General features: G+C 42.7%; 1 protein-coding gene across 4 annotated transcripts in view; it reads left to right on the top strand.

The window, feature by feature from the left end:
- KCMF1 (potassium channel modulatory factor 1) overlaps positions 1–18981 on the top strand; it is a 1043135-nt gene that overhangs the window by 624414 nt on the left and 399740 nt on the right. For all 4 annotated transcript variants that reach the window (XM_044059692.1, XM_044059694.1, XM_044059693.1 and 1 more), the window contains one exon: positions 8031–8132. In XM_044059692.1, coding sequence (XP_043915627.1) covers positions 8031–8132 — 102 coding nt within the window. The remainder of the gene's footprint in view (positions 1–8030; positions 8133–18981) is intronic.

Below are 18981 nucleotides of genomic sequence, written 5' to 3'. Positions count from 1 at the left end.
ACTGAACTACTTAACCCATTTTACGAGACTACAAAGAGATCTCCCGAAAGAGCTAGGAGATGCTCTCCAGGGTATGGTAGCTGTAGGGGTGGCCGACAAAGTCAACGCACAGCTCGCTACCCTAAACCCAGTTGTAAACTCGTCCATGCGTGTCTCATATCTTATGCAGCTGATGGTTCGAGTAGAGCCGCTAGTTCAGGCATTGCTCTCCGAAGACAATCCTGGATGCATCTCTGTTCCTTTGTGGAACCCTTTAAGTCTTCCTTTGTCAACACCCCATTTGATGGCTCATCACTGTTTGGGCCTAAAGTAAAGGAAACTTCAACCAGGTGTGAACAGGAAGGCAAGAACTTATCTGCCGTTGGAGTCCGTTTTTCTACCCCTACTCGGCCGTACCCCAAGGGCCCTAGGGGAGGGAAAATGTGGTTCCCAAAAGCACAGGGAGCCTTTCAGGACACACGTGGAGAAACCCCCTCTAGAGGCAGAGGAGAGGGTTATAAAGGAAGATGCCGCCCCGCGGCAGAGGGGGTCTGCAGCAACAGGGTGACAGGGGTCAGTTCTCTGGTCAACCCTACCAGTGCCCCTGAAAGGGGGCCCGGCTGTTCGGCTCTGGAGGCAGGGGTTGTTTGTCTTTGTACCCAGAAGCCTGGCTAAACATAACATCAGATACATGGGTACAAAGCATCATTTCCAGAGGATATTTCATACCGTTCTCTACCCCTCCCATTCCTGTAAACAGAATCCCAGATGGTTCCACCCAGTGTCAGGGAACAAGAATCGTAGAGGTCCACAGATTGCTAGAAAAAGTCCTCCAACTAGTCCCAGCAGACCAAGTTGGATTCGGAACTTAAGATTCTTTTTGGTACCAAAGAAAACAGGGGTCTGGAGACCTATCTTGGACCTCAGCAGACTCAACCAGTTCGTAAAGAAAGAGAAGTTCCGAATGGTCACGCTTCAGTCCATTCTTCCATTCCTAGGGAAAGGCGATTGGATGTGCTCCATAGATCTTGAGGACGCGTGCTATCACATAAAGATGAACAAACGCTCCAGAGATCACCTGCGTTTCTGGCTGGGAGTCAACTATTGAAGCATACAAAATACAAATGGAGAACACCAACTGCTGCAAGTTAGAATTTTTTAATTCTGGTACCTCGGCCTTCGCCTTCTCCTGGAATACATTTTACATAACACTCCACCCATTTTTATACAAATTTTTAATTAAATAATTGAAGAAGGGTGGAGAATGAGTTGGGTATTACGAGAAGGTCCAGCAATAGGGTTAGATTCAGGGGGATCGGGCACTCTGGAAATTGTGAAATCCATGATAAAAATTGTAGTGGGATCAAGGATCCAAATGAAAAAATATTTTTTGTAACCAGATTTTCCCAATTTTCTCAAATTTTGAAAGGACTAGTGGATAGATTTTGGCCAATCATTTATGAAGATGAGAAGATAGGAAAACTTTTTCCGTCAAGGGTGACCTTTTCATATAAGAGATATTTTAATCTCAGGGAAATCTTAAATTTCAGGAAAAATGGTAGAGGGGGTGAAGATGATAGAAAGGAAACATTCAGGTGCGGAAAATGTAAAGTGTGTAAGTGGGTTAGGAACTTGGATGGTTGCAAAATTAATGGGATCAAATACAATGCCACTGAATTTTATGACTGCAACTCAACAGGGGTTGTGTATATCATAGGATGTGGCTGTGAGAGACAAAATTGGTATATAGGACAAACCACTCGAAGGGTTAAATTAAGGATTTTGGAACACCTAGGAGATATAAGGCATAAGAGGCTAGAGAGCCCAGTGGGAAAACATTTTTTTGATAATCATGGGGGGGTCCCAGATGGTTTTGTTTTCAGTGTTTTAGGTAGACCCAATGTTTATGGTAATGAGGCTCTTTTTCGTGAGAAATTACTTTTGATGGAGTCAAGGTTCATTCTTAATTTAAAAACTATGTTTCCTAATGGAATGAATATGGAGGTGTAATGTATTTTTTCCATGTAATTTTTCCACACATTTTCCAATAATAATTTTTCCACACATTTCCCAATATTTTCCAATATTTTCCAACATTCGGGAAAAGGGATTGCTTGTAAGGGTCATATTAAATGAATAATATGTATATATTTTTAATAATAATATTCATATTTATGTATACATTATTTAAAAAAAAGTATTTATGAATTGAATGTTATTTATTCTCCAGTTAATATGTTGTACAGTTTTGTTTAAGGAAAAAAATGCCAAATTTGTTTCATTAAAGTAGTAAGTAAAAAATGAATTTAATTATTCAATTGGGGGATGGTGCATCAATTATTTAATTAAAAATTTGTATAAAAATGGGTGGAGTGTTATGTAAAATGTATTCCAGGAGAAGGCGAAGGCCGAGGTACCAGAATTAAAAAATTCTAACTTGCAGCAGTTGGTGTTCTCCATTTGTATTTTGTATGCTTCATTGGTGAAGGAGTGGAGGAATTGTGTGGGTTTTTTTTCGATATTATGTTGGGAGTCAACTATTACCAGTTTCGAGCCCTGCCCTTTGGTCTCACTACAGCCCCCAGAGTGTTCACCAAATGCATGGCAGTGGTCACGGCTCACCTGAGGTGTCTAGGATTCCAGATGTTTCCATACCTAGACGATTGGCTCCTCACCGCTACCACTAGGCATCAATTGACTCAGGCAACACAATACACTCTGATACTCTGCCATCAATTAGGCATTACATTCAACTTCGAAAAGTCTCCTTATCGCCATCGCAGCATATCGTTTTTATAGGAGCAGAGTTAGATACCTCATCTACCACTCTACGTCTTCCAATCGAAAGAGTCTCACTTCTCTGCCAACATGTCAGCTCACAGGTGTCAAAGAGCAAAGCTACAGCAGCAGAGGTCTTGAAGGTGCTAGGTTTGATGATGGCAGCAATCCTGGCTATACTAGTCGCAAGGATGCATATGCGAATTCTTCAATGGCTCCTCTTTGCTCAGTGGTCTTAGCAGAAACTACCAATGCACCACATGATTCTTATCACAGATTCTTGCAAGAGAGACCTTCGGTGGTGGTTGACGTCTCCATGTCACAATCGGAAGACCTTTTGTCCCCCCCCAAGGCACATGGACGGATCAAGAGTCACATCTGCACATCAATATTCTAGAGTTGAGAGCGGTACTTCTGGCATTGCAGTACTTTTAGGACTCTCTTCCTCTAGAAACTATTGCAGTTCAGACAGCATGTCAGTAGTCTAGTACTTGAACAGGCAAGGTGGAACCAAGTCTTGCCCCCTTTGTCGAGAAGCCCTCAGGGTCTGACAATGGGCTGTGTCATCCCATCGTTTTCTGTTAGCAGTGCACATCCCGGGGAAATCCAACGCGATAGCAGACGAGCTAAGCAGGGCGGTACTGCTCCCTCATGAGTGGTCTCTCAAACAACAGGTTGCAGAGTTGATTTTCCGCAGATGGGGCCAGCCTTGCTGCAACCTCTTTGCCAGCCGCATCAATTCAAAATGCAGAAGCTACTTTGCCCTAATACCACCTCCGGGACATACATCCCCCGAGAGATGCACTCTTACACGATTGGCCCCCGAGTCTCATTTATGCATTCCCACCCTCCCCATCGATACCCAGATTTTTACAGAAAGCAAATTCGCTGGGAAGGACTGTTATCCTCATAGCCCCCTACTGGCCTCATCAGATTTGGTTCCCATTTCTCCACCATCATCTGTTGGAAGATCCAGGGATCATGGACCCAGTTCCGGACCTTCTGACGTATCCGTCAGGGGACCTCCATCCTTCCCTGAAGTTCCTGAAACTGACTGGCTAATCCACTTCCCCTAATTGCCAGGCTTCATTCAATTTCAGAAGATACAAGACAAATTCTCTTGTCTTCTCACAAGCCATCCAGCAGGAAATTATACGGCAGTAAGCGGAAAAGAAAAGGTTCTCAATTTGGGCCAACATGCAGAAAATTGACCCTTTCCGAGCTCCGCTATCATCCATTTTAGAATTCTTAAAGATTTTTAAGGAAGGGGCAGTAGCTGCTACAGTTAGTCCAGTTAGCTGCCATCTCAAATTTCCACCTTGGATTTGGTGGCTCAAATGTTATGGCCCATAAGTTATCTAAAACTTTTCTTAAAGTTGTTCTGCACATGAGACCTCCTGTCAAAATTCCCTATTCTCCCTGGAATTTAAACTTTATGCTGTCTCAAATTATTCTTCCCCCTTTTGAAAAAGCATCTTCTTGTGATCTCAAATATTTATCCTGGAAAACTATTTTTCTAGTGGCCATTACTTCTGCCCGCAGAGTGTCAGAACTTCAAACATTATCTGTCAGACCACCTTGCATGATTTTCCATGCTGATAGTCTCTCTCAGAACAAACCCCTCATTTTTGCCTAAAGTCTGTTCTGAATCCAATATCAATCAGGTCATTGAGCTGCCAGTCTTTTTTTTTCCCCAACCACTCTAACAAATTGGAATACATGCTGCACAAACTTGATGTACACAGACCGCTCAGATTTTATCTTGACAGAACTAAGGATATTAGAAAATCAGATCAACTTTTTGTATCCTTCTCAGAAGCCAGAAAAGGTAATCCAGTGGCTAAAACAACTTTATCTAAATGGCTATCAGATTGTATATCCTTTTGTTTATGCGAATGTGAGCATGCCATTGACACAAACCTAAGGCTCATTCTGCCAGAGCCGTTTCTACGTCTTCTGCCTTTCAAGCTAAATTGCCCCTTGACAATATTTGTGCTTACAGCCACTTGGTGTAAGCCTCATACCTTTATCACGCATTACAAAGTAGATAAGGCTTCCAGGGACAGGTCTTCCTTTGGTTCCACGGTACTGAAGAACGTACTTCCATGAGCCACCCAAGATTGAGGGTGCTAGGGACGCTACCCATCAGTGAGAATAAACGGCGAGATTTAACAACTTCACATAAAGAAGTTATGTACTTACCATAACGTTCCATGCGAGTTGTTTATCTCGCCTTTATTCTCACGTCCCTCCATCCTTCCCCCTCCTGGCTGACAGTTGACTTGGAGGCTAATACTATCCTGGTTATTCAATATTTCTTCTTCCCCTTCGGGAAGTGCTTCTTTGTAGAAATAAATAAAAGGATATATATTTTTTTATTCGCAGCAAACAAGATCTGAGGTAATTCCAGCAGTACATTGTGGAATAAGGGGCTTGGTCTCGAGCTACTGGCAAACCTTGAGCTTTGCTATCGGCCTTGTCGGAGCCGAGGATCGGCTCCAAACCCATCAGTGAGAATAAAGACGAGATAAACAACTCACATGGAACGTTATGGTAAGTACATAACTTATTTTTTATTTGGACAAGACAAACTCTATTTGCAAGTCAGACCAAGTATTTGTCTCTTGTGGACTCTTAAGTTGGGCAAGTCAGCATCCAAGCAAACTATTGTACGCTAGATCTCAAAGTCCTTTCTTTTTGCTGCACTTAACATAAATCTTTGCCCTCCTTCCAAAGGCATGCTGTACTAGAACAGTAATCTCTTCTGGTGCTTTCTGCAACGGTATATTCCAGAGGCATCTGATAAGCTTCTACTTAGTCTTTTGTGCACACTTTCACTCAACACTAGAGCAGTAATTCCTTTGCCAGTTTAGCCCTTTCTGGCCTCTTGGGCAATTCTCACCATTCTCAGCCATCCTCCCGTTTGTTCTCTCAAACTTTTGACTCCCCCATCTGTTTGGAATACTGCAACAGTGATTTTAAGTCAGTACATAGTACAGTTGTGCAAGAACTTCCCATAACAGTAGATGTCCAAAACTGATCACTGTTGTATTCCTTCCTCCTCCTTGCACTTTTCCATTCTTCCGTTACTCTGCTGCTCTGTCTGACATGGGTACACTTTTGGTTCTGTACCTCTGTGGTATTTGCAAAGTCCCATGTATCTTACCTCAGATGCAAATTTACATTGGGATACAGAGGATAATTCATTGGATGCTGTTAGGTTCCCTAGGTCTGGTTGTTCTGAATACACTGAGGGACTTCAGCAGGCCTCTACTCATAGACTTTTGCTGAGGCCTTTAGTGCAGTCACTCTGGAGGCCACCATGCTTTGGCTGTATACATTTCCTATAGTTGAAAGGCAACAGTGTGTCTGTCAGCGCTGAGACCTTGCCCCTGGGCTCCTTGTCAAAAGCTCACATTATTTCCGAGGGTGATGATGGAACCTCTTTGCTGTTGCTTTGGGTGTAATTTCCTTGGGAAGTACATAAAGATCTTGGTCACCCAACCTCATTTAGAGGCTCGAGGTTCACCTGAGTCACTGACCTGAATCAGTTAAGACCAGAACAGTGCCTACTAGCTTTATCACAGCTTAGGTCAAGTGTAGCCTCAACCCCATCCACTTTCAAGTAACCTAACAGTTGACTTAGCACTCCGTGTCCTCATGTCCAAACAGCTGGCATAGAAATACCAGGTATTAGGCCTCTACCTTCTAAGAAAAAGAGGTGGAGGAGTTGCGACACTGAGACAGACGAGCTGGCTTATGTGGGCCGATTCACTTCTGTGTCTGACTTAAATCTGACACCAAGGAGAGCTTGCTCTCTGCCTCACCACCAGGGGGTTTTCCTTTGGTGTCCACAGTTCATAAAATGAAGTAAGAGCAAGTCTGAATACTCTGAGATGCAGCTCAGATGCATACCTTTCATGGGCATGCCCCAGCAAAGAGCACTTGCTCTTCCTCCAGTAAAGGATAGCCTAGATTCATACTGATAATTTCTCATGTGAGAGAGGGCAAGCACCTCAACACGTGTTGTCTAGTTTCCCTTGAAGTTGAAACTGGTTTCTGCCTGTGGCTAATCCCAGTGGATAAGAAATTTCACTGCAGGGATGATGTATTCAAATTTCTACAGTTATGGCAAGCAACCTTAAACAACTCTTATTTAAATTCCCTTTGCTTTGGAAAAGGGGCTTGCACTTGTCAAACATATAGTTTGGAGTTGGATTTCTAAGTGTGTTATCTTTTGCCTTCAGACCGTGAACTATATGCAGCCAAGTGTTATGGTTGTAGCTCATCTCAGTAGGCATGTGGCTTCAGTAATTGCTTTGAAAATGTTCCATTTAAGACATTTGTTCTGCAGCCATTTAATCTTTGGCACATACCTTCATTGATTGTGACTATTTACTGCAGGTGTAGGAGTCAGGGTTGTGATATTTGGTTACTCTGCTTTTGTGAGGGCCATTTGATGGCTTACATTTTGATATTAAAACCAGCAAATGTACCCCATCAAGGACTATCCTTGGTAGTAGAAGTAAGTCTTACCTGTTAGATGACCTTTAACAGGACTTTTCTGTGGGCGAGATATAACCTTTCATCACACACCTGTTTTGGAGTGTTGTCTTCTTGTACCTTCCTCATTTGAGAGTTTTGTGAGATGGGGGAGCATATAGTTGTACTATTACCACTACTACTATTTATTTTTTTGCAAGATGGTTCAGCCTGGTGGTTGATTAGGGTGAAGTGAGAGGGCTCAGGTGTAGAGTTTGTGTCCTATGAATTAGAATGGGTGTGCAGATATTCCTGAGAATGGGATCTGCCAAGGTGTTTGAATTTTAGTTGAAGGTTGTGAACCCTGGCAAGGGCGCATCAAGAAAGTTCTTTGAGTAGATCAACTGGTAATGCAAGAGCATTTTTTATGTTAACTTATAAGGCGAATGCCTGTCATTAAGATATTTGCCTTTCTGTCTGTGTAAGTTTGATGTCTAAGCTGCATGAACTTGTCTTGTTGAACGGTTCTTCAGTTGGTCATATGTGATCAGTAAAAACATGTTTGGGCTTTTATCCTCTGGCAGGACATTCTAGTTCAAAGCCTCATCTTGTGTATGATGTCATGTCAGATGGTTTGTTTGAATAAGGAAGTTGTGGTTGAATTTGTAAGATAAATGCTACTATTAGAGCATTTAATGAGTGCACTGATGGTGCTGATTTTGGTTAGCTAAGTTTAATAACCTGACTTTTGCTGCTTTATATCTAACAATATTCTTGAATTTTTGTTTTAGATTTGTCCAATATGTGCAGCATTACCTGGAGGAGACCCTAATCACGTCACAGATGACTTTGCAGCACATCTTACACTTGAACACAGAGCTCCTAGAGATTTAATATCCTTTCAGTATAATGTTAATATCTAGTTGCAGGTAATGGAGATTTTCATAACCTGATGACTTGATGTTCCAAAAGTCTGTCATTTTAATACAGATTCTGTGTCTTAGTATGATCATTTTTGACTTTCTAAATAAGCAGGACCTGAGAAAATCTTAGTAAATGCCAACTCATTGTCCAACCAAAAATTGGGTTCTTGGGTAGTGTTTTTTTGTGGCTTATGAACTGCTGTAGCTTTTGTAACATTTGGCTGAGCAGCTGCCAGAAATTAATATTTATTTGCTTTAGATTGCTGTTTAATTTAGAAGGAAAGTAAACGTCACCCACAACTGCTTGATTCCGTCTGAGGGTAACTGTTGGTCAATCAGATACTTGACAGGTATCTCCAGCATGTCTGCATCCTGTGGAGGTGGTGTGATGCCACTGAACCCAGTTTGATGCTGGCAGATATGTTCAGCGTGTTTGTCCTGTGGAAGTGATGCGATACTGTTGAACCCAAATTTGATGCTGGACTGGCATTGATGGGGTTTGGATCCATTGCCAACCAAAGTAGTAGAAGTAAAGTGCACAGACGTCTGCTTTATTAACTAGTTTAGAGTGCAGCCTGGCACCAGGAGCATAAAGGGAATATGCATTGTTGTCCTGTTGTGGTCTTCCATCTGCGACAGGCAGACTGCAGTACAGACAGGCCACTTGCAGAGCTGAGTCTTTCACTGCACACACACACACACACACACACACACACACACACCTACCTTTCATTCTCTGTCTGACCCCCCCCCCGAACCAGTGCCTTCCAATGACTGTTTGTCTACTGTGACTGCCCTTCACACACACTATTTATAGACCTATGCAGACATACTGTCCAGGGAGAGCTGACTTAAAAAAAAGTCCGATACTTCAGGTCACTTGTTGCATTAAAATCAAGCCAAATGTGAAGTACACCAATTTAATGCATTTTTCACCGGTGGTAGGCCTAAGCAGTCTCATAGAAGACGTGTGCCATACAGCTTGCTACCCAGCAGTGTGTAAATAATGATTATCTTTTTGACAGATAACCAGCAGCACATGAATATAGTTATAATAACTACTTGTCACAATAGTTTACAGGTAAGTATGGGATCTAATGTCAATTTTCATTTTGTCCTGAACTGATGGGTTTGGATCTAGTCCGTTGGATCCAATTTGGCTGTTGCAAAAGCTCTTGGCAACTTAGAAATCTCGAGTTTCTCACTTACCCAGCATGCACCAACCCCTTACTCGGATCTCATTTGCCGTCTCATAGCAAAACCATGGTTATAGACTCTCCGAGTTTTAAGGATTAAGAGGTGTTTTTTCAGTTTAATTCTTTTATCTTTTCTGTCATGTACGAGAATACTCTATAAATTGCTATTGTTAGTAATTTGTCTCCCTTTTACCCTTTTGCTGTTTTAGACTCGTCGTACCTCTTAGCTACCTTTGTAGGTAGTTTTACTTTTTTCTTCTCCCTTTTCGTTAAAAATCATATCTTTACATTTTTTTTCTTGCTTACTGTTGATTTCAATTAATAGTTAACAGTTTTTCTGTATTGTCTGTCTTGTACTTGACCTTATGGTTGGGTTTCTAATATCTGTCTGTTTTTTTCAGGATGTCAGAAAAGGAGAAAAGCCCAGTGGTCTTTAAAAAGTTTAGTAAATGCGGTCAGAAAATTACTCTTTCTGACTCGCTTACACTTTGTGTGTATTGTCTTGGGCCTTTCCATCTTCAAGAAAGCTGTTCTGTCATGCTTTCAACTAGAGGTCCCTGGCTAAATGCAAGAACAAGCTTATTTCACAAGGACTACTACTATCCTCCTTCAGTGAGGCACTACCTTAAGCTACTCAAAAGCCAGCAAAAATGTCTCGGATGTCTCCGAGCACCTCAACAACCTCTTCTAAGGCATCGGAGAAGTAGTTTGAGATCTTTTCTGGATCCCTTGAATCAGAAAAAGAAAAGATAAAAAAACTTTGGATCAGAAGCATAGTAACGAACAGTCTTCAGACCGTCTCTTTGGATCTGAAAATTACTAAATGTTAAAGATGCATCGGATCAGACCCCCCTCGGATCTGACTAAAAGAATTATAAATGTGGAAAATTTACCCAGGACCATATGCTCACCCTCAGTGGGACCCAGTGTTATCCAGGGTCCCATCCTCTTTTTGTGAAAGACCTAACTCTCCTTCAGGATTATCCACTCACTGTTCCACAAGGATTACAGAAGATTGGGAGAGGTTAGTGAGAAGGATCCTTTTGAAGCAGAGCCAGCTAGTTCCCCTTTCAGCTCTTAGCCCATTGGGTCAGGAGATGCGTACATCCACTACTCCTTTATCACTTCCCCCTCTGACTCCCTTCAAGGTGTCGGAGCCCGTCGATCCGAGTCGCCCGGGCCAGTTGGCTTTGGATCCAGGGATACCTTTATCCTCTGATCTGTGGCTTGCTCTGATGTCTTCAGTTCACTTGGAACAGGAAAGCTTTCAGAGTAGATTCTGCCCAGTCAGCCCCAAGGTATTAAGTCAACTCCAAGGTTTTTGGAGTTGTCACTACACCTCGGAGTTTCGGCAGTGGTCAGTTTTGCTCTGACTTGGGTTCATAGGTGTTTACTAGGCTAATGACCACAGGGGCCTTTTTAAGCCTAGCCATGCATACCAAATTTCTGACAAGTTCTGAAACCCTTGATATAAGTGTAGGCGTGGACCTTGGAGATGAACCATTTACAGATTACCTGTGTCCATTAGAGACATGGGGGCCAAACCAAGGATGAATTTACAGTTTCCCATCCCGTTGTCCAAGTTGCACTTGAATTGGGTTAGGGAGATACGCTGCTTCACATGGATGGGGAGCTCGTTTCATAGACTGGGTAGTCTCTGAGATGCATACCTGTATCTCCAGCAGGGCCTATTTATATCACAAGCAAGGTTTAAGTCTTTAGAGTGGGTAATTTAAACACTTCAAAACCCAGCTCAATTCCCACCTCGCCCAAAATTGGAAATGCAGTTGCACTCTACCCACCTAACCTGCTAATGACTCTACTACAAGTTAATCTACTCCATATTGATTACCTAAAACAGCAGCCTCATTCGGAGTATAATGTAATTTAACATCGTATATATTGTAAATAGTTTACTATCTGTTTTCTCTCTCCCTATCTGGGATTGATTCTCTCTACTGTCAACTCCTAATTTTTGATGCTGTTTAACAAAGAACAACTCTTCCGTATCCTAAACTGTAATGTATGCACTCCACTTTTCTATTTCACAACTACCTCTCTGTATACGTTAATATCCTAAATCTGTACATTTCAAATGCACTTTCCACCTTTATTCACCCCTTTTATGGAAAAACTGTATTTACAAATGTTCGTTTTTATAACTATGTTCAGACTTACAATTATTTTATAACCTTGCACACATGATCTGCTTCCTCTGTGCAACTAACCTCTGTACAGTTTGTCTCTAATCAAGTGTGTATGTATGTTTCTCTATTTTATGGTTATACTTTACTAAGTTTTACTAAGTAAAAATAAGCAAAAAATAATATTACAATGTATTATGGAGCTTTTCTCCCCTGGCCTCCACTAAAAATGGGCTCCTTGAGCCCCAGTGGTCCTCAAACTGGAAATAAATAAAATAAATACGTAAATAATTCTGGCACTGTTTGTTTTGTAGATATGCAGGAGGTCCATCAGAGTGGTGTCTGACAATGCCCTGTATGCCAGGCATAGATCTCCCTTCAAAAGCCTGTAGGAGACAGAATACAGGGATAGGGCCTTGATGTGGTCTGCATGGGACATTTTACTTATTGTATTCTGTTAGTGAGGAACCTCTGTGGACGTTCCAGTTGTTGGATATGTCTGGTTAGGTACTTACCAGAGGAGGGCATTGTACTCAATGATAGGTCGGATGAATGCCAAATACAGTGGAACAATGCCTTCCTTGGATTTGGATGCCATACCTTTGTTTAAGTTACGCAACATAGATTGATTTCCTCACCACTGTAGATACATGAGACTCAAAGGCTAGATTGCCATCTGTGTGTCCCTGAGTCCCCTGACTACTGGGTCAACTCTAAGGGGTGTGTTGTCAATATGATAGCTACCAGGGATGGATGATTTCACAAAGGATGCTGTTATGCAGAAGGTTTATTGCCTTTGAGGTTGCGGATGTAGCTAAATAATGCTTTGTGGTTGTCCTTGGCCTGGGAGGATAAACTTACCTCAAATTTGGCTGTGGTAGACTTTTTGTCCCCTGAGTTTAGTTTTATTTTATTTATTTTACATTTGTTGACCGGGAAAGTCCGACTGGAACCAAGTCCATTTTCAGCGGAGGCCTGCGGAGATAAGCTCCAACAGAATACAAGAATAATAGCAGTCTAGTAAAAAAACATTGATTATACATAAAATTTTTAGGTAATATTGTAGTTAAGAAAAGGAAAATAGAAGTACATTCTGACAAATTTCCAATTTTTGAGGGTGGTATTAGATTACAAAAAGGAAAACACAAATTAGATAAGTAAAATTGCATGCATTATTTAAAGTTAGTCAGGTTTGTCACAGTGGCATATCCATTTTTGTTCCAGGTGTTGTTTGATAGAGGCTTTGAATTGGTCTGGGGAGGAGAACATGGTAATGGCGTCTGGAAGTTTGTCCGAGGTTCTACTTACAGAATTTGCAAATAGGGCCATGCCAGCCACATTGTTAATTTTAGTTGTTTGTATTTGTAGCTTATTGGATGAGCGGAGCAGTCTTGAATTATTATGGGGAAGATGTGGTGACTAAGGGCTGGAGTGTTATTTGGGTTACTTAGGATTTTATTAGCCAATATTAGCAGGTTATACTTGACAAGATTGGGAAATTCCAACCATCCAAGTTGTTTGAGGTTAATGCAGTGATGAGTTCTGAAAGGAGAACCCGTAGCAAACCTAGTGATGTGATTATAGCAGGCTGTAAGTTAAGTTCAGATTTACTTACATTTTTTAGAAGTGGGGAAGCATATAGGAGGGTGGATAGTAGGTGCGAGCGTGCAGTGGCTATTTTAGCTATGGGGGATGAGGAAGGTTTTTACTCTGTAGAGTGAACAGAGTTTTTTGTTAATGGTTTTGATTGTCTGGCCTACATGGAGGTCAAATTTTAAGTAATTATCTATAGTGATACCTAGCAATTTGGTACTGGGGTCAGGGGAGATGACTGTCCCATCATTAGCTTGAATGGTAAAGGAGAAGGGTATGGACCTTTGGGTTGGTGGAAATATGAGCATTTTGGTTTTTTGGGGATTTAGTAGTAAGCGACGTTTGGATAGCCAGTTTTCTATCACAGTAAAAGTAGCCTGGGTATCCCTTTTTAGATTATCTGGAGATGTAGCTGAGCAGATTAAAGTGGAATCATCAGCATACTGGATACAGCTAGTGTTTGGTATGATGGTAGGAAGATCAGAGCCGTGTGGAACTCCGTTAGTATTGGGTAAGAGATCTGAGAGCTTATTCTGCCAGATGACTACTTGTTGACTGTCATTGAAATAGGATTTAAACCATAGAAGGGCACTGGGATGTAGTCTGAGATTCTGCAGGGTTGAAATCATAAGTTGATGGTCCATCATGTCAAAGGCCTTGGAAAGGTCTAGGAAGAGGGCAGACGAGGTGTGATTATTGTTGCGGTTATTAATAGTGTTAGTGAAGGATAATAGGGCAGAGGTAGTACTATGATGTTTGAGTGTGCTTTTATCCTACAGGGTGCTGTACCTCCTGAATTTTGCCATGATTTTCCTTCTCCTGCTTTACAGCCCATTGATGTTGTTATTCCACCAGTGTTGCTTGATTTTGAGTTTTGTACTTCCTGGTGGGTACAGCTGTGTGTATGCAGCTGTTAACATGCTTGTGTAGGGTTTCTGTGAACAGTTCTGCATAGGCACTAGTGTTCCCAGGGTTTATGGGGGCATAAAATTTTGCTAGGTTCTCACTTAGTAGCAGGAGGTTAGCCTTAGTTCCTGAATATTCCACATTTAGCTGGGGTCCAGGTTTTATGTTTACTTCAAAGGAGACCATTTTGTGGCCTGACCTTACCAGGGAAGGAATTACAGTAGGGGGGTGTGTAGCACTCACATGTTAGTGAGGACCACATCCAGTATGGTTGCACCCCTAGTTGGTGTATTGACTTTCTGGTCCAGGGAGTTTGTGTTGACAAAATCCAGGAATCTCTGTGCATGTACGTTTGTTGTCGTATATGATTCCCAGTTAATAGTGGGGTAATTAGTCACCCATGAATATGGTATTGGGTTGGATGGTTAGTGTTTTTAATAAGCTTAAATACATAGTATGTGTCGATCATATTGCAAAGAGTGTGTGCTGTATCTTTAAGAAGCATATCAAGGCTGTACGTGCACATGCAAATTAGACGTGCACTCCCTAGTGCCATTTTGTAAGAGCAGCCACAGTGAGAGCATGCATGATCGCATGTGTTACTTTGTATACAAGTTACTCAAGTTAGTCAATAAACCTTTATAGTGATGTGTTTGTATAGAATAAAGCTGCTTGAACAAAACCCATTAAGACTCTTCTAGTGTGTCTGAAGTAGGAGAGTAACATGGTGTCAGAAACGGATGGGATCAAAGAGAATAAAATCCAGAGCCATGAAGTGCAGAGATGACAGTGAAGGTAAAACCAAGAGAAATGAGCACAAAGACCCAGAAAAGAATCGAACGTAATGAGATCTAGCACAAACTGTTTATTTGATAAGAGATGGGCATTACAAGGGCACAAACCGCATTATTGAGCAAGTGGAAGGCACGAAAAGCTTTTTGGCTACAAAAAATGTTTAAAATAAGTTATTTGTTGAAACGATTAACAGTAAAGTAAAACGAGTATGTTTAAAGATGATACAGGCATGTTTGAAGTAAACAGTGTGTTCAAAGCAAAACTGGGCATGTTTAGAGTAAAACTAGCACAAGAAAAAGTATGTTGGGCATAAAAAGGGCTTAAACGAGCAAAACCAATGTAATACGACAAAACGAAAGAGAAAAAAGGCACTTTAAGCAAAAATAACGCAAGGCGACTGCATGCATTTTGGCAAAGTGCTATGTTTTGGCATAACTGCAACTTCGTATTGTATCAGGGGCATAACTAAAGATGTGATGCTGTCCTGTCTCACCTTCATTCTGAAGTAGTTGTGGTCGGAACCATTCCTTTGTTACAACTTGGCCTTAAACAAAAACTCTGTCTTCCATTAGCTCGTGGCTGTAATCCTATCCCATCATGCCCTAGGAAAGCTTCCCAGATCTCGTTTGCTGCTAAACAAGATCAGGTGCTTCCATACCGGCTCCGGCTAAGTTGAATTTTCCTTTTCATTATTTGGATAATTGTTCCTTAATTATTACTGTTTATAGCTAGTGTTTATTGAATAGTTCTAGGATGTTCGCTTCTACTGTTTTTTTGCTGTTTGCCGTCATTCTTTCTTTCTCTTCAAGGCATTTTCTTGCACCCAGTCCCGGCTTAAACTTTACTCTCTTAAGCCTGTTTTAGTTAGAGGGCTACCTTTCCTTTAACTTTCAGGCTTGTTTAAATTAGAGATCCCTTTTGACCATAAGTTTTCACCTTTAAATTATTAGGCACGCTTGTTTAAATTTGAGGGCTAGCATTGTCCATTCAAGTTAGAAGGCCTTTTCCTTGTTTCTCCATTTGTGCTTGTTTGTTCCAAAAAAAAAAATTATAGTACTATGTTGTAGTTGATTAGCTTTCTTGTTGCTATGTTCTGAGATGTCTACTAAGCCGCCTAAGGATAGTAAACCCTCTGGTTTCAAGAAATGTACTAAGTGCAGCCAAAAAATGTCCGTTACCGACCGACATAGTTTGCGTGTACTGTCTCGGAGCTGTACACCTTCAGTAGTCTTGTGCCATATGCCACTCCTTTAGTCATAGGGTACTGTTGGAGAGGAAGAATAAATTGATTTTCAGAGGCTTATTGAGGGCACATTTTTCAGAAGCTATTGAAGAAGGTCAGGGTCCTACAAAGTCGGGTCATTCCCCCTCTTCTAAGTCAGACACATTGGAGAAAAGCTGTTTTTCCTCACAGGCTCACTCGGAGCCAACAAAATTTAATCTTCAGACCCAAAGACTGCCGGGCCCTGAGAAGCCTTCTGCCCCAACTCATTCAGTTTTGGACCCTTTGGGTTTTCAGGTACTGAGCCAGTCCCCGGAATTGGAACCAGTATCTCCATTCTTAAGGTCTCTCTTACTACAGAGTTTCAGATCTCCTGCTCCATCCACTCCATCCTCCAGGAAGCCTCTCTGATGACTATGTAGATCACATGGTGTGAAGGCTTTTGAAGACGCCAGCGCCTGCAAAAATGTCAGATCCAACACACAGGGCTTCGGAACCGATCAAGCCTTCCCTTTCACCATAAATTCCTGCTGCAATCCGATCCCGGATTTCAGAGACAGAATGTCTAGAACTGGTCATAGTGGAACTGTCGGAGCAGAAACCTATCCCAGGATCTTCAGACCCAACTGCTGCTCCAATGTCCTTGGTTCTGTCTGAACTCGAGGAGTCTAGGTGCCAACTCTCTCTAGTCAGGTCCGTGGAGAAGAGTTGGATCGGACAGTTGTATGATCTGAACTTGCCACTTGGGGGTTCGGCACAGGTGAGCTCGGCTCCTTGCATCTGCCTCGCAGCCAACCCCCCATGGTTCCGGGGATGCCTTCCGTTTCAGAGCCAGGAGTTTACTAGGATCAGGGGCGGGGGGCTTCCTCATTTGAGGTGATGAGGAGAATGCCCTCTACACAGAGAGGTCCACACTCAGGTCTGGACATTCTTCCCCCAAAGGCACCCGGTGTCTGTCTTAGCACCACTGCATCCACAGAGATGCGGAGACCCTGGGTCTCAGGATGCCCCATTGGGTGAACCCCTCTCTTGCAAAACCTCTCCAGCATACCCTTCTGAAGAGGTCCATTGTAAGAGACCTTGCAAGAGGAAGCATTTAGATTCCCCAGAGGAGTCCACCACATCCGATACAGACCTTGGTGAGTCAGATGGGTCCCCACCTTTTGCTTCTCTTTTTCCCTATTGCCTGCAGATCATTTACTTTTCAACCAATTGACCCATTGTTCCCTACTTACTGAGATTGAGAGCTGTCTGAGAGGAGTCGTCATTAAGGCAGCCATCAAGTGTGGTTCAGTCCCAGCAGATGCTCAGCTACGGAGTGGAATTGGGGATGTGAGCTGAGCTGACCGCTTGCCATCCCTATGATGTTCATCGTGCATACAGCTGCAGTCATAACAGATGGGTTCTGCTGCTGTCAGGCGGGTCCTCGGTCGGCCGAATTCCAAAGTCTAGGTCCGGCGTCGGTTGTTGTCGCTTCTTCCCTGATGTCAGTGCGACAGGGATATAAAAGAACCAGCCGACGCCATTTTCTTCAGTCTTTCTTGCCGCGCGGTGCCCGAAGCAGAAGCAGTTCGCAGGTGCCGGTCGGCCAGCTACTGAGATTACGAAAAATTTGGAAACCGAAGTCTTCTTAAAAGCTAAGTACCCCGTTGGGGAAACTTTTCTTGCCTCAGACCGATGTCAGACAAAGTTAATAATTGTATTTCTTGTGGGAAGCAAATACCGCATAAGGATTTCCATTCCCTCTGTATACCTTGTTTAGGCCCAGACCACGACGTCTCGGTCTGTCACTGTTGTGCTACTTTCAACAAACGCACTATTAAGCGTCGGGCGGAGTTCGCCCAGCATTTTTTGGGAAAGCATTTAACTATACCATGTAGTCGGATACTCCGACACTGGTTTTGTTTAAAAAACGCAAAGACAAGGGCCGACACTCTAGGTCCGCGGCCTCTACCGACACCACGCCAAAGCCGACTACACATGGTCCGGTTCTCAGCGAGGCACCTACGCAGCCCCTGATTACAGACAACACATCTTTGGCGGTGTCTCCTGTACCCGAGGTCGCAGGCTCCTTGGCCCACACCCCGACTACAGATACCGAAGCCACTCTTGGCGTTGAAACACAGAATGTGGACAGGTCCACCTCCACTCAAGGTGTCTTCAGACCTTCCTCTTCTTTCTCCATCAAGGCTTTCACCAAGTCTAAAGCAACCATGCACCCTAAGAGACCAGTTACACAGGGCCCATCTCCAGGCCCCATGCCTAAGAAACAGATGCTTAAAATGGCTGAGGATTTAATTACTCTAATCAGAGGTTCTCAGCCACCTTCGGACAAAAGGCCCAGAGTGGAGGAAGATTCCCCCTCCTCTGATCAGGGCTCCGTTATTTCAGAACACTCTGATGATCAGGAACAGTCTTACTCCCCTTTTGAAGACTCTGATGCAGAGGAGTCTATTCCTTCTGTATCCCCCCCTGAGGATTACTCATTTGGGGAAACTTTGCATACCTTAAGGGAACACTTCCACTGGGAAGGCCAGGATTATTCAGATTCCAAGAAAAGGCTCAGGGAATTTCTTTTGTTACCCCAGCACAGGCCTCTGGCTATACCTCCTGTCTTGGACATCCTAGATGATGTTTACTCGGAGGCCTGCCTTAACCCGGACTCTTTACCTCCAGCTCCAGTTAAGCCTGACAGGTACTACAGGGTTCCTGACTCACACCAATTTCTTTACAAAAGTCATGCTGCTGACCTAGAAACCATCTCACAGGGGCCCAAGGGAGTTGAGGCTTCCATTGCCAAAAATCCATTGCCTTCCAAGAGAGATTCCAGATCCTTAGAAAGGTGGGGAAAAAAGGTATATACCTCGGCTACTTTAACCATGAGGGCCTTAAACTGTCAGTTTCATATGCTAAAATACCAACAGTTTCTGTTATCTCAATTGAAAAGTAAAATGTAACAACCT

This window comes from Protopterus annectens, chromosome 17.part0 (assembly GCF_019279795.1).
Source record: "Protopterus annectens isolate FY-2018-M chromosome 17.part0, PAN1.0, whole genome shotgun sequence".
Classification (NCBI taxonomy): domain Eukaryota; kingdom Metazoa; phylum Chordata; order Ceratodontiformes; family Protopteridae; genus Protopterus; species Protopterus annectens.
The sequence above is the reverse complement of the archived record's forward strand: the minus strand, read 5'-3'. Positions and strand labels throughout refer to the sequence as shown.